This window comes from Bos grunniens, chromosome 1, assembly GCF_055505025.1.
Source record: "Bos grunniens cultivar Pamir isolate PY7600 chromosome 1, Bosgru_T2T1.0, whole genome shotgun sequence".
NCBI lineage: Eukaryota > Metazoa > Chordata > Mammalia > Artiodactyla > Bovidae > Bos > Bos grunniens.
Window position 1 is genome coordinate 92,867,689 of NC_141165.1, and position 16,954 is coordinate 92,884,642.

Sequence of the window (16,954 nt, forward strand, 5' to 3'; positions counted from 1 at the left end):
ACTGGGCACACAAAAATTCCTAAACGGATATACAATAATAAAAGCAATTACTTCTGGATAGTATGATTATAGAGAGAAGTTTTTCATGTTTATAGTCTTTTGAATTTTCTAACTTTTTTTAACCTGTACATATACTACTTATATGTACCACTTCCATTTAAAATAAATCTTTTTTCTAGTTGGTAGAAGAATTGATTAAATGACATAAATAAATATAATGGAAAAAAAAGATTTCCATTAAGAAAAATAGTCAAAGGCAATGGGAGGTACTTATACATGAGCATAGCATGTACATCTTAGCTCAAAGAAAAATGCATTTCAAGCCAATCAGAAAGAAGTGTCTATTTGGCAGTTCAACCTGTGATGGAACAGTACTTTAAATAGATTTTAATGCTGAAATCTAACAGGTACTGAAATCATTTTTTTCAGCAGTTGCTATTAATTTCCAACATAAGTAGACAATATAAGTATATATAGTTTCTTATGTTTTCAGCAGAAAGTATTCTACTATAAAGATTCTACTTGAGGAAATAACTTCAAATTACCTTTAAATTATCCCAGGTCATGTGAATATTATTATAAAACCATCAGCTTGGATCAAGAGAATAAATTATTGCTTTCCAAATTAGTTTCACATTTGACCCATCTGATTAAATGTGCTAAGATTATGGCAAAGCCTGAGGAATCCCTCTGCCAAAGCTTTCTGCTGACTTGGGACCCTTCCCCGTGGGTCTGAGGAGAGGATGCAAAGGAGGAATGCTACTTGGACAAAAGTCCTGTGTAACTTAACAGCACAGTTCCTTTCCTAATTAACTTGTTATTTTTCTCCAACCTATTCTTCTCTCCATTTCAGTTGGTTTCAAGGGAGAATAAAATGTGAATAAGAGCAAGCAAAAAATCTTCTTTCCCAGCTCTGCCCAACCTCAATCAGGACCCAACACCAGAAAGACCCCACATCTGCTCCCTACTTGGCTTGTGCTCTGCCTGGTCCTGGATCACATCCTTGGCCTCAGTTAGTCTGTTTAAGGATGGTATCCTTTCAGCAGCTCCTACTGCTCCATATCCTCCATCTAGACCCTCCCTCCTCTAATACCAGCCACCATCAAAGCAGGCACTGTCTGCCACACCCACAGTCTTTTAAAATTTCCCCTTCTAGTCCCAACAAAACTACATGCAGGGCTTCCCTGGCGGTGGTAAAGAATCTACCTGCCAGTGCAGGAGACACAGGTTTGATCCCTGGTCCAGGAGGATCCCACATGCCATGGAGCATCTAAGCCCTGCACCACAACTACTAAGCCTTGCTCTAGAGCTCAGGGACCACAACCACTGAACCCACACGCTGCAACTGAAGCCCGTGGGCCCTGGAGCCCGTGCAACAAGAGAAGCCACCACAATGAGGAGCCCTTGCAGTGCAACAAAGAAGAGCCCCCGTTCTCTGCAACTAGAGAAAAGCAAGCACAGCAACAAAGACCCACTCAACTAAGAATGAATAATTATACATGTTAAAAAACCTACACACAAGAGGAGCTTCACAGAGCTAGCAAAGGCTTTTGTGTAGACATGAGTTTTCAACCCCTTCAGGTAAATACCAAGGAGTAGGACTGCCGAATCATACCTTAAGAGTATGTGTATAGTCTTTTTTTTAAGAGTCTTAGACAAATTTTATTTTGGTGTGTCAATACATTAACATTCATGATTCAGGTGAGAATCACTAACATTTCTACAGATGAGTAATAATAGTATTAGTATTTTTCACTCATTCAATAAATGTGTCTTGAGTGCATAGGGATTAAAGTTCAATCCACACAGTCATTTACAGATGTCTCATTTCCATGAAGTGCATCATTCAGAACAGAAGATAATACCATATTGTATAGAGTATGCATAGTGTTGTAAGAAACTGAAAACCTGTCTTCTGAAGTGACTATAGCATTTTGCACTTCCATCAAAAATGAAAATTCCTGTTGCTCAATATTTGGTGGTGTTAGTGTTCCAGATTCTGGCCATTCTAACAGTTGTATAGTGGTATATTGTTTTAATTTGCATTTCCACTTATTTGCCATTTGTATATCTTCTTTGGTGAGGTGTCTGTTAAGGTCTTTGACCTTTTTTTAATGAAGTCCAGATTACCCATTATTTCTTTAATGGATCGTGATTTTGATGTTGTATCTAAAAAGTCATCACCATTCCCAAGACCATCTAGGTTTTTCCTACGTAATCTAAGAGTTTTATATTTTTGTATTCTACACTGAGGTCTGTGATCCATTTTAAGTTAATTTTGTGAAGGGTGTAAGAGTTGTGTCTAAATTCATTTTTTTTTTTTGCATGTAGATGTCCAGTTGTTCCAACATTGTTTGTTAAAAAGACTGTCTTTGCTCCATTGTATTGCCTTTGCTCTTTTTGCCAAAGATTGTTATTCAGTCACTAAGTTGTGTCCAACTCTTTGTGACCCCATGGACTGCAGCACACCAGGCTTCCTTGTCCTCCACTACCTCCTGGACTTTGCTTAAATTCATGTTCATTGAGTCAGTGATGCTATCTAACCATCTCCTCTTCTGTCAAAGATTAGCTGATGATAAGTATGTGGGTCTATCTCTGGGCTCTCTATTCTATTTCATCTGTCTATTCTTTCCATAACATCACAGTTTTTAAAAAATTTTTATTTATTTCTTTTTGGCTGTGCAGGATCTTTGTTGCTAGGTGGGCTTTTCTCTAGTTGTGGCAAGCAGGGGCTACTCTCTAGTCACTGTGCACAGACTTCCCTTGCAGTGGCTTCTCTTGTTGAGGAGCATGGGCTCTAGGGCCCAAGGGCTTCAGTAGCTGTGGCTCCCAGGTTCTAGATCACAGACTCAATAGTTTTGGTACACGAGTTTAGTTGCTCCATGGGATGTGAGATTTTCCCAGAATCAGAGATTGAACCCATGTCTCCTGTACTGGCAGGTGGATGCTTTACCACTGAGCTACCAGGGAAGGCCAACAGCACACTTTCTTGATTATAATAGCTTGAAGTCAGGTTGTGTCAGTCCTCCAACTCTGTCCTTCTCTAATACTGTGCTGCTTATTCTCAGGTTTTTTGCTTATTCAGGTAAGCTTTAGAATCACTTTGTCAATATCCACAAAATAACTTGCAGGAATTTTGGTTGAGACTACCTGGACTCTGTACTTCAAACTGGGAAGACCTGACATGCTGCTGCTGCTGCTGCTAAGTCATCTCAGTCGTGTCCGACTCTGTGCAACCCCAGAGACGGCAGCCCACCAGGCTCCCCCATCCCTGGGATTCTCCAGGCAAGAACACTGGAGTGGGTTGCCGTTTCCTTCTCCAATGCATGAAAGTGAAAAGTGAAAGTGAAGTCGCTCAGTCGTGTCCTACTCTTCGAGACCCCATGGACTGCAGCCCACCAGGCTCCTCCATCCATGGGATTTTCCAGGCAAGAGAACTGGAGTGGGGTGCCATTGCCTCCTCCGAGACCTGACATACTGACACCACTGAATCTTCCCATCGACAACCATGGAATATTTCTCCACTTATTTATAGTTCTTCTTTGATTTCTTCCACTGAAGTGTTATAGTTTTCCTTAAATAGATCTTGTATTTTATTAAATTTATACTTAAGTATTTCATTTGTTGATGCTAATGTAAATGGCATTGTGTTTTATATTTCAAATTCCACTTGTTCTATACAGGTATATAGGAAAAGAGCTGACTTTTGTATACTAACCTTGTATCCTACAACCTTGCTATAATCACTTATTCACTTATTAACCCCACTTATTTTTTTTAAGCCAATTCATTCTGATTTTCTACAAAGACGAACATGCCACCTGCTAAAACTTTTATCGCTGCTCTTTCCACCATCTTTCCATGCCGCCAGAATGGTGCACATGAGTGTCCTGGCTGACGCTCTCAAGAGTATCAACAATGCCGAAAAGAGAGGCAAATGCCAGGTCCGTAAGTGTGGAGTGATCAGCCCCAGATTTGATGCGCAACTCAAAAATCCAGAAAAATGGCAGAATAACCTGCTCCCATCCCGGCAGTTTGGTTTCGTTGTACTGACAACCTCAACTGGCATCAATGGACCATGAAGAAGCAAGATGAAAACACACAGCAGGGAAAATCCTTGGATTCTTTTTCTAGGGATCTAATACATACAAATAAAATGCCTCGGGGGAGGGAGTTTTATTGCTTCCTTTCCAATCTGTGTATCTTTTATTTTTCTTGTCTTATTTCCAGTATGATGCTGAAAGGGAGTGGTGAGAGGAGACATCCTTGCCTTTTTCCTGACTGTAGTGGAAAAACTGAGTTTTTCACCATTAAGTATGAGGTAGGTTTTTGGTACACATTCTTCATAAGGTTGAAAATGTTCCTCTCTAATTCTAGTTAACTGGGAGTTTTTTTGTCATGAAGGGTATCAGGTACTGTCAAATAGTTTTTCTGCCTCTATTAATATGATCATGTGATCTTTCTTTTTCAATCTGTTGACATGACCCATTACATTAACTGATTTTAAAATGTGGTGTATAACTCTTATTATACATTGTTGGATTTGATTTGCTAATACTTTGTTGAGGATTTCCATGCCTACATTTATGAGGGATGTTGGTTTGTAGTTTTCTTTATGGCAACTCACTCCGGTATTCTTGCCTGGAGAAGCCCATGGACAGAGGAGCCTGGCAGGCTACACTTCATGGGATCTCAAGAGAGGTACATGACTTAGCACTATCTTTCTTTCTTTCTTAATGTCTTTGTCTGATTTTGGTATTAGGGTAATGCTGCCCTTACAGAATGAGTGAGCTTCTACTACCTGAAAGAGATTGTAGAGAATGGTATAATTTCTTCCTTGAATGTTTGGTAGAATCACCAGCAGACCCCATCCAGGCCTGGTGCTTTATGTTTTAGAAAGCTATTAATTATCACTTCAAAGAAGTTTAATAGATAAAGGCCTATTCAGATCTCCTATTTCTTCTGAGTTCTGGCAAGTTGTATTTCAAGTAATTAGCCCTTTTCATCTACATTATCAACTCTATTGTAGGCAAATAGTTAATCACAATATTCCTTTATTATCTTTTTAATGCCATAGGATCTGTAGTGATCCTTTTTCATTTCTGATGTTAGTAATTTGTGTCCCCTCTCTTTTTCTCTTAGTCTGCCTAGAGACTTACCAGTTTTTGTGAGCTTTTCAAAGAACTCTGTGGTTTCATTTACTTTTTCTATCAATTTCCTTGGTCAAGTCCATTGATTTCTTATTATTTCTTTTCTTCTGCTTGCTTTGGATGTAATTTGCTCTTCTTTTTCTAGTTTCTCAAGGTGGAAGCTTATATGATTGATTTAGATCTGTCTTTTTTTCTAATACATGCATTCAATGCTATAAATTTCCCACTAAGCACTGCTTTCATTTCATTCCACAAGTTTTCATAATTTACATTGTCATTTTCATAAGTTTAAAATATTTTAAAATTTCTCTTGAAACGTCTGCTTTAACCATGCTATTTAGAAATGTATTGTTTAATATCCATATATTTGGGGGTTTTCAGTTATCTCTCTGTTTTTAATTTCTAGTTTAATACCACTATGATCTGAGAGAAGACATTGTATAACTTCTGTGTTTTTACATTTATTAAAGTATGTTTAATGGTCCAGAATGTGGTTTATCTTGGTGAATGTTCTGTGTGAGCTTCAGAAGAATGTATACTCTATTGTTGTTGAATAAGTAGTCTACCAGTTCAGTTCAGTCACTCAGTCTTGTCCGACTCTTTGCGACCCCATGAATCGCAGCATGCCAGGCTTCCCTGTCCAACACCAACTCCCGAGTTCACTCAAACTCATGTCCATCGAGTCAGTGATGCCATCCAGCCATCTCATCCTCTGTCGTCCCCTTCTCCTCCTGCCCCCAATCCCTCCCAGCATCAGAGTCTTTTCCAATGAGTCAACTCTTCACATGAGGTGGCCAAAGTACTGGAGTTTCAGCTTTAGCATCATTCCTTCCAAAGAAATCCCAGGGCTGATCTCCTTCAGAATGGACTGGTTGGATCTCCTTGCAGTCCAAGGGACTCTCAAGAGTCTTCTCCAACACCACAGTTCAAAAGCATCAATTCTTCGGCGCTCAGCTTTCTTCACAGTCCAACTCTGACATCCATACATGACCACTGGAAAAACTATAACCTTGACTAGACAGACCTTTGTTGGCAAAGTAATATCTCTGCTTTTGAATATGCTGTCTAGGTTGCTCATAACTTTTCTTCCAAGGAGTAAGCATCTTTTAATTTCATGGCCATAATCACCATCTGCAGTGATTTTGGAGCCCCAAAAAATAAAGTCTGACACTGTTTCCACTGTTTCCCCATCTATTTCCCATGAAGTGATGGGACCGGATGCCATGATCTTTGTTTTCTGAATGATGAGCTTTAAGCCAACTTTTTCACTCTCCATTTTCACTTTCATCAAGAGGCATTTTAGTTCCTCTTCACTTTCTGCCATAAGGGTGGTATCATCTGCATATCTGAGGTTATTGATATTTCTCCTGGCAATCTTGATTCCAGCTTGTGCTTCTTCCAGTCCAGCATTTCTCATGATGTACTCTGCATAGAAGTTAAATAAGTACAGTGACAATATACAGCCTTGACATACTCCTTTTCCTATTTGGAACCAGTCTGTTGTTCCATGTCCAGTTCTAACTGTTGCTTCCTGACCTACATACAGGTTTCTCAGGAGGCAGGTCAGGTGCTCTGGTATTCCCATCTCTTTCAGAATTTTCCACAGTTTATTGTGATCCACACAGTCAAAGGCTTTGGCATAGTCAATAAAGCAGAAATAGATGTTCTTCTGGAACTCTCTTGCTTTTTCTATGATCCAGCGGATGTTGGCAATTTGATCTCTGGTTCCTCTGCCTTTTCTAAAACCAGCTTGAACATCAGGAAGTTCACGGTTCACATCTTGCTGAAGCCTGGCTTGGAGAATTTTGAGCATTACTTTACTAGTGTGTGAGATGAGTGCAATTGTGGGGTAGTTTGAACATTCTTTGGCATTGCCTTTCTTAGGGATTGGAATGAAAACTGACCTTTTCCAGTCCTGTGGCCACTGCTGAGTTTTCCAAATTTGCTGGCATATTAAGTGCAGCACTTTCACAGCATCATCTTTCAGGATTTGAAATAGCTCAACTGGAATTCCATCACCTCCACTAGCTTTGTTCATAATGATGCTTCCTAAGGCCCACTTGACTTCACTTTCCAGGATGTCTGTCTCTAGGTGAGTGATCACATCATCGTGATTGTCTTGGTCATGAAGATCTTTTTTGTACAGTTCTTCTGTGTATTCTTGCCACCTCTTCTTAATATGTTATGCTTCTGTTAGGTCCATACCATTTCTGTCCTTTATCGAGCCCATCTTTGCATGAAATGTTCCCTTGGTATCTAATTTTCTTGCAGAGAGCTGTAGTCTTTCCCATTCTGTTGTCTTCCTCTATTTCTTTGCATTGATCACTAAGGAAGGCTTTCTTATCTCTTCTTGCTATTCTTTGGAACTCTGCATTCAGATGCTTATAGCTTTCCTTTTCTCCTTTGCTTTTCGCCTCTCTTCTTTTCACAGGTATTGTAAGACCTCCCCAGACAGCCATTTTGCTTTTTTGCATTTCTTTTCCACGGGGATGGTCTTGATCCCTGTCTCCTGTACAATGTCATGAACCTCCGTCCATAGTTCATCAGGCACTCTATCTATCAGATCTAGGCCCTTAAATCTATTTCTCATTTCCATTGTATAATCATAAGGGATTTGATTTAGGTCATACCTGAATGGTCTAGTGGTTTTCCCTACTTTCTTCAATTTAAGTCTGAATTTGGCAATAAGGAGTTCATGATCTGAGCCACAGTCAGCTCCTGGTCTTGTTTTTGCTGACTGTATAGAGCTTCTCCATCTTTGGCTGTAAAGAATATAATCAGTCTGATTTCGGTGTTGACCATCTGGTGATGTCCATGTGTAGAGTCTTCTCTTGTGTTGTTGGAAGAGGGTGTTTGCTATGACCAGTGCATTTTCTTGGCAAAACTCTATCAGTCTTTGCCCTGCTTCATTCTGTATTCCAAGGCCAAATTTGCCTGTTACTCCAGGTGTTTCTTGACTTCCTACTTTTGCATTCCAGTCCCCTATAATGAAAAGGACATCTTTTTTGGGTGTTCTAAAAGGTCTTGTAGGTCTTCACAGAACCGTTCAACTTCAGCTTCTTCAGCATTACAGGTTGGGGCATAGACCTGGAGTACTGTGATATTGAATGGTTTGCCTTGGAAATGAACAGAGATCATCCTGTCATTTTTGAGATTGCATCCAAGTACTGCATTTTGTTTTGTTTTGTTTCAAGTAGTCTATAGATAGCAATTATATCCAGTTGATAAATGGTATGCTAGGGCCTTACTGACTTTCTGCCTGTTAGATGTATCCGCTTTGTACATGAGGGTATTGAAGCCCCCCACTGTGACAGTGAATTCATTTACTTCTTGTAATTCTATTAGTTTTTGTCACACGCAGTCTGACACTCTGTCATTAGGTATATATACATTAAGGATTATTATGTCTTCTTGGAGAACTGACCTCTTTTTCATTACATAATGCCTCTCTTTATCCCTGATAATATTCCTTGAAGTCTGCTCTGTCTGAAATTATTATAGCTACTACTGCTTTCTTTTAGTGTTAGCAAGCTATATTTTCCTCTATCCATTTATTTTCTTTTTTTAACATTTTTACTGAAGTATAGTTGATGTATAACATGTTATAGGTGGGCAAGAATCCCTTAGAAGGAATGGAGTAGCTCAGAGTCAACAAAAGAATCCAAAATGCAGTACTTGGGGGTAATCTCAAAAATTACAGGATGATCTCAGTTCATTTCTAAAGCAAACCGTTCAGCAGTACAGTAATCCAAGTCTACGCCCCAACCACTAATGCTGAAGAAGATGAAGTTGAACATTTTTATGAAGACCTACAAGTCCTTCCAGAACACCAAAAAAAGATGTCCTTTTCATCACAAGGACTGGAATGCAAAAATAGGAAGCCAAGAGATACCTAGAGCAAAAGGCAAGTTTGGCCTTGGAATACAAAATGAAGTAGGACAAAGGCTAACAGAGCTTTGCCAAAAGAACACGCTGGTCATAGCAAACATCCACTTTCAACAACACAAGAAATGACTCTACACATGGCCATCACCAGACGATCAATACCGAAACCAGACTGATTATATTATTTGCGGCCAAAGAAGGAGAAGCTCTAAACAGTCAGCAAAAACAAAATCTGGAGTTGACTGTGACTCAGATCATCAGCTCCTTACTGCAAAATTCAGGCTCAAATTGAAGAAAGCAGGGAAAACCACTAGGCCATTCAGGTATGCCCTAAATCAAATCCCTTATGATTAAACAGTGGAGGTGACAAATAGATTTAAGGGATTAGATCTGGTGGACAAGAGTGCCTGAGAAGTATGGATGGAGGTTCGGCACATTGTTTATAGAAGGTGGTGACCAGAACTATCCCCAAGAAAAAGGAATGCAGGAAGTCAAAGTGATTGTCTGAAGAGGCCATACAGATAACTGGGAAAAGAGAAGCGAAAGGCAAAGGAAAAAGGGAAAGATATACCCAACTGAATGCAAAGTTCCAGAGAATAGTAAGGAGAAAAAAGAAAGCCTTCTTAAATGAACAATGAAAAGAAACAGAGGCAGACAACAGAAAGAGAAAGACGAGAGATCTCTTCAAGATGGAGATACCAAGGGACCATTTCATGCAAAGATGGGCACAATAAAAGACAGAAATGGCAAGGAGCTAACAGAAGCATAAGACATTAAGAAGAGGTGGCAAGAATACACAGAAGAACTGTACAAAAAAGGTCTTTGACCTGGATAACCACAATGGTGTGGTCACTCACCTAGAGCCAGACATTCTGGAGTGTGAAGTCAAGTGGACCTTACAAAGCATCACTAAAAATAAAGCTAGTGGAGGTGATGAAATTCTAGCTGAGTTACTTCAAATCCTAAAAGATGATGCTTTAGCAGTGCTTTAACAGTGCTTCACTCAATACGCTGGTAAATTTGGAAAACTCAGCAGGGGCCACAGGACTGGAAAAGGTCAGTTTCCATTCCAATCCCTAAGAGAAGAGCAATGCCAAAGAGTGTTCAAATTATCGTACAATTGCACTCATTTCACATGCTAGCAAGATTATGCTCAAAATCCTTCAAGCTAGGCTTCATCAGCACGTGAACCAAGAACTTACAGATTGAGGGCAGGAGGAGAAGTGGGTGACAGAGGATGAGATGGTTGGATGGCATCATTGACTCAATGGACATGAGTCTGAGCAAACACAAGGAAATAGTGAAAGGACAGTGAAGCCTGGTGTGCTGTAGCCCATGGCGTTACAAAGAGTTGGACACAACTTAGCAACAGAACAACAACAAATACAATATAGTATTTCACAATTTTTAAATGTTATATTCCATTTATAGTTATAAAATATTGGCTATATTTCCTGGGTTGTACACTATATCCTTGTAGCTTATTTTATATAATATATATTATAGTTTGTGTCTCTTAACCCCCTATTCCTGTATTGTTCTTCCCTTTTTCCCTTTCCCCACTGCTAACCACCAGTTTGTACCCTAAATCTGTGAGTCTATTTCTTTTTTGTTACATTCACTAGTTTGTTGTATTTTTTAGACTCCACAAATAAAGTAATATCATACAGCATTTGTCTTTTGCTAACTTCACTTAGCATATTTTCTAAATCATCCATGTTGTTCCAAGTGGAAAAATTTCATTCTTTTTTATGGCTAATAGCCCATTGCATATATAAACCACATCTTCTTTATCCATTCATTTGTTGATGGACACATGAGTTGCTTCCAAATTTTGGCAATGGTGAATAATGCTGCTATGAACATTGGGGTGCATGTATCTTTTCAAAATAGTGGGTATTTTTTTTCAGACATATACCCAGGAGTGGAATTGTTGGATTATATGGTTATTCTATTTTCAGTTTTTTGAGAAACCGCCATACTATTTTCCACAGTGACTGCACCAGTTTACATTCCCACCAACAGCAGATGAAGATTCCCTTTTCCCCACATCCTTGCCAACATTTGTTATTCATGTTCTTTTTGAAGACAGCCATTCTGACAGGTATGAAATAACATCTCCTTATGGTTTTGATGGATTAGCAATGTTGAACATCTTTTCATGTGCCTATTGGCCATCTGCATGTCCTCTTTGGAGAAATGTCTATTCAGGTCTTCTGCACATTTTTTAATCGGGTTGTTTGGGATTTTTTTATGTTGTATGAGCTGTTTATATATTTTGGATATTAACCTTTTATGGGTCATATCATTTGCCAATATTTTCTCCCATTCAGTGGGCTATCTTTTCACACTGTCAACAGTTTCCCTTACTGTGCAAAAGCTTTTAAGTTTATTACATTCTATTTATTTTCGGTTTTATTTCCTTTGCTTTAGGAGACTGATCCCCAAAAATATTGCTACAATAAGCAAAGCATCTTCCCTACATCCATATAAGAGCCAAAGAAATCCATACATAGTCTTAAAAAATTTGAGGAGAAACTGGAATCATAATTGGCATGGATTACAGACCTTTGATAACATATATCCTATTTATATAAGATGCTGTATCATTAAGAGTAACCATACCTTTTAAAAGTATGTTTGAAAGTCCAGACCTATTTCTATTCAGAAATCTTAGGCCTTAAAAAACATTTATCTTCTCATTCATTTCATGAATACCTTGGATTTTCTTCTCTTATAGGAACATTAAGTTATATTGATATGGAAAAGAGTATAGCAAAAATTAGTTTTTTAATGGGACACTTTACCAAACCTATCTTGCCCTGAAACAAAAGACCAGGGAACTGCACAATAATCCCAGATTCAGCTCTTGTCCTTTCCTTTCTTTTCACCTTGGTTCACATTCCTTTGTGGGACAGACACCATGGTGTATATATCTTTGTATATAGCACACTGCCTTGTGTCCATCAGATGATTAAATTATAAATTCTACTATTAAAAAATATTTTCACTGGTTTTCTTGATCAAACGTTGAAGAACTGTTGTCAAATAAGTACATTTCAGAGAAGCAAAAGAGAACATTTAGAGCACTTTCAACTTTCATTTTTACCATAACTCATAATCAAAAATACACTACATACCATAACCATTATATACCTACGAACATATACATTTATCTATTTAAATCAAAAGTTATAAGCAAAAACACAACTACCCTCAATACATCTGATGCTTTTGGTTATTTTCTATTTTGTTTTTTAAAATGCTGCTAATGACCACTAGAAAATGTTCTAATGGTTTATGATCCATTCTTTAAAAATAATGATTCAGAAAACTATCTTCTAGAAACAAATATGGAAGCAAATAATAAAAAAAATAAACTGGAAAAAAGTTTTAAAATAATGGTTACTTACCTGGTTGATGCAAAAACAACATTGAATGGCATCTGCTGATAAAATGGAAGGAAAGGCCTGGGGAAGAAAGGAAAACACAAACGTGGGACTTTTGCATTGTGTGTTTGCTGAGTTTCCTGCCACTGCCAATATTTGTCCCTTAAAATCAGTGAGTTTGAATACTTTATATATCAGCAGTTCTCAAACTTTGGCACACACAAAATCACTTGGGAGTGGGAAGCTGCTGCTGCTAAGTCGCTTCAGTCGTGTCCGAATCTGTGCGACCCCAGAGATGGCACCTACCAGGCTCCCCCGTCCCTGGGATTCTCCAGGCAAGAACGCTGGAGTGGGTGGGAGTGGGAAGATTCTTGTTTAAAATTCAAATCCACAGGTCTAGCCCAGCACTCAGTGGATACAAGGTAGAGCCAATTAATCTGCATTTGTAATAAACATCCCCATGTGTTTGCTGCAGATGGGAATCAAGCCACACCTGAGAAACAGTGCCCTATACTTAGGCTTCAGCTGGTCATTAGTTCCCAGCAACTTCTCAAGTTCCCTGAGATATTCTGAAATTTCCAATTATTTACTTTAGACCCGACCCCCGAAAGTCTAGGAACTGAGTATACTATGTAAAGAATTTCATTCTTCTGAAAAACTCAGCATCATAAAACACCCATAAGGAGGTTGTTCATAAATAATGTGCATTACAAATTTACTTTCTCAAATGAACTTAGGTAGGTATGACATCAAGTTATACATCCGAGTTAGCTATTTTGCTAACTCAGATAGGACCTAGAGGGAAATCCGCATCTTATTTTTATCTAATCTGAGTGTATGATTATCACATGTGTGTATTCATCACGAATGAAACAAGGTGAATCTTTTGATCATGTGGTTTCGGTAACATTCACACAAAGACAGCAAATGTCACCTATCTGCCCTCTTTTAACACTTTTCCCTGCACTATAGCTGTCATGGTGTCTTTGCTCTATCTCACCTCATTTGATGACTTCATTTTGTTCTCAAAGATACATTCTTATTTGCAATTAGTATCTCTAAAGTCAGGCAGACTTAGTTGGAATCCCAGCTCTACACTTGCTAATTCATAATAAAGTAACCTTGAGCAATTTACTTCTCCTCTTTTGGTCTCAGCTTCCTAACTGGTAAAATGGAGATAATATATCCTATCCTATATTTCTGTTCTGAAAATTGATGTTATATATATAAAGCACTTAAAAAGTGACACCTGGTGTACTGCATGACTTAAATATGAGAGCTGCTATCATTATTACAAAGCGGTCTCTAATAATATTAGGGCTCATATTCATCAGTAATTATTTCCTACCTTTCAAAATATTTATAGCGATTCTTTCCAGTAACATCAGGATCTTCATAAACTTCTTTAGGCATCTGAAAAGAAGCATCAATTCTAAAACGAAGCAGGAAAACATTATTCAAGTCGAACATATTATTTCCAAATATAATTTTTATTTCCTATTCATTCTCAGTTGCTAAATCGTGTCTTGACTCTTTGTGATCCCATGGACTATAGCCCACCAGGCTCCTCTGTCCATGAAGTTTTCCAGGCAAGAATACTGGAGTGGTTGCCACTTTCTACTCCAGGGAATTTTCCCACCCCAGGGATCAAAGCCATGTCTCTTGCATCTCCTGCATTGGCAGACAGATTCTTTACCACTAGCACCACCTGGGAAGCCCCTATTTTGTATTTATATGTCTATAAAGTAGGAGAAACACCTGAGACTGAGAGCAAAGTCTTCTATAACATGTGTCTTATTGTCCTACATCTCAGATTACAATAATCACTTTTCCTGAGCCAGGAAACCAGGAGCCAACAAGAGGAGCTGAAAGCTAATAAATGAGTAAATTTATGAAATTCCACATACAAAAATGCTCATTTTTAGTTAACAGTGCATGAGAATTACAAAATTTAAAAAAACAAATTTTTTTTTAATTTGTTAAAAGAAATTACAAATCTTTATTGCTACAGAAATTATAGTCCTGTTTCTTTATTGAAAGATTAATATTATAAAAATACCAGTTCTTCCTAAATTACTTTATAGCTTTAATTTGATCCCAGTAAGAATGCCAAAAGTTTTTAGAGAATTTTAATGTGCAAAAAAGGATTTTGAGTTTTATCTGGAAGAATAATCAGACAAAAATATCAAAGATCCTTTTTCTAAGGAAGCATGAATTCTAGGCTGTAAGGTAGCATTTTAAAAGAAATTTACTATGTATGAACTTGCAAATATTCTTTAAACGAATAAGGAATTTGACAGACCTATCGCTGAAGGTGCTTTGGTTGCAGGTCTCCAAAAAGTGTACTTGGATACTAGCAGAAAAGTACACCTGCAATTTCTAAGATGGATCAAAGAAATTACAAATGCAGTCACCTCTACCTTTGGTGCTAAGTTATCATGTAATATATACTGTAACCTTTGGAGAACACCTATTAGGTTGGTGCAAAAGTAACTGCAGTTTTGCACTGTTGAACTTTGCCATTTGATACTGGAATGTGGTCATGTTATACATCATTTTAATGCTCATTTCTTGCTTTATATTTTCTTTTGCTAATGGCTTATCACTTGCTGTTTATTTTATATTTATTTTAGACTACAGAAATGATGTTAAACAAAAAGCAAATTCAAGCAATATTCTTATTCAGGTTCAAAATGGGTCATAAAGCAGGGCAGGAAACTAGCAACATCAACAATGCATTTGGCCCAGAAACCGCTAACAAACATATAGTGCAATGGTGATTAAAGAAGTTTTGCCAAGGAGACAAGAGCCTTGAAGATGAGGAGCATAGTGGCCGGTCATCCGAAGTTGACAATGACCAACTGAGAGCCATCATCAAAACTGATCCTCATACAACTACATAAGAAGCCGCCTAAGAACTCAACATAACCTTTCTATGGTCATTTGGCATTTGAAGCAAATTGGAAATGTGAAAAAGCTTGATAACGGTGCCTTATGAACTGACTGCAAATCAAAAAAAACCATCGTTTTGAAACGTCATCTCTTATTCTATGCAACACTGAACCACTTCTTGATCGGATTATGACACGTGACAAAAAGTGGATTTTATGAAACAACTAGCAACAACTAGCTCAGTGGCTGGACGGAGAAGAAGCTCCAAAAACACTTCCCAAAACCAAACGTGCACCAAAAAAAAGTCATGGTCATTGTTTTGGTGGTCTGCTGTCTGTCTGATCCAGTACATTTTTCTGAATCCCAGCAAAACCATTACAGCTGAGAAGTATGCTCAGCAAATCAATGAAATGCACCAAAAACTGCAACACCTGCAGCCACTATTGGTCAACAGAATGGACCCAATTCTCCACAATGCCTGACTGCAAGTTTCACAACCAGCAATCCAAAAGTTGAACAAATTGGGCTATAAAGTTTTGCCTCATTTGCCATATTTACCTGACCTCTCTCCAACCAACTACCACTTCTTCAAGCATCTCGACAACTTTTTGCCAGGAAAACACTTCCACAACCAGCAGAAGGCAGAAAATGCTTTCCAAGAGTTCATCAAATCCTGAAACATGTATTTTTGCGCTATAGGAACAAACCAACTCATTTCTCATTGGCACAGATGTGTTGACTGTAATGGTTCCTATTTTAATTAATAAAGATGTGTTTGAGCCTCATTTTAATAATTTAAAATTCACAGTCTGAAATCACAATTACTTTTGTACCAACCTAATACTAACCAATAAACCTATAACTGTTGCTCCCGAATCCAGATTGTTTTGGTCAAAGGGGTTAAGAAAGAGAATTTGAGCTCAACTGGTCTAGGTATGACATCACAACTGTACATATTAAAATAATACAGAGTGAATAAACAAAACTTTTTAAGAAGAAAAATGCATCTATCAAACACATGAATAGCAGCTGGAGCCGCCTGACACTCACGCGGCAAGTTGCTGGAGGGCCTCCCTGTGCCTTTGCTCGTGTCGCTTCCAATCCCGACTGATGAACGATGGAACAGGATCCACCTTGCTCCAATAAACAGAATATCTCGGATAATGAAACAAGCTGCTGAACATGGTTCTAAACCTGGGAACTCTTCTCTAATGTTAAGACAGGAGGGCAGAGGGGAAAAGGACAAAATTATACCAGATTTTCTAAAGTATTTTACTACTGCAAACTTTTGAAAGGTACAAAACCGTCTATATGGCATAGGCTATTGGTATATGTATAGCCTATCTCTAGAAGGATACTGAAGAAACTGATGACAAGGGGTGATTATGTGAAAACGGCTAAGGGTAGCATTTATTTTATACCATATATGCTTTTGCACTACTGGAATTTTTTCAACACAGGCATCTATTACTTTTCTCATTGAAATAATTTAGGTTACCGTGAGTCCTTTATTCACTATTAGTTAATCCTCACATTGGGCCACAAGTATTAAAACATCTTGTCCCCTGGTAACCATGGCAAAAAAATTTCTGCAGAATATAAAATCCAGTGGAGATTTGGTGATTAGAAAATTTGATC

The 16,954-nt window shown here is 38.1% G+C and overlaps 1 protein-coding gene across 7 annotated transcripts in view; it reads right to left on the reverse strand.

Moving 5' to 3' along the window:
- CFAP91 (cilia and flagella associated protein 91) overlaps nucleotides 1-16,954 on the reverse strand; it is a 114,016-nt gene that overhangs the window by 85,429 nt on the left and 11,633 nt on the right. For 6 of the 7 annotated variants that reach the window (XM_086404321.1, XM_086404331.1, XM_086404326.1 and 3 more), the window contains 3 exons: nucleotides 16,367-16,524; nucleotides 13,773-13,856; nucleotides 12,449-12,505 (listed from right to left, as the gene is read on the reverse strand). In XM_086404321.1, coding sequence (XP_086260447.1) covers nucleotides 12,449-12,505; nucleotides 13,773-13,856; nucleotides 16,367-16,524 — 299 coding nt within the window. The remainder of the gene's footprint in view (nucleotides 1-12,448; nucleotides 12,506-13,772; nucleotides 13,857-16,366; nucleotides 16,525-16,954) is intronic. The other variant, XM_086404330.1, reaches the window with a different exon arrangement.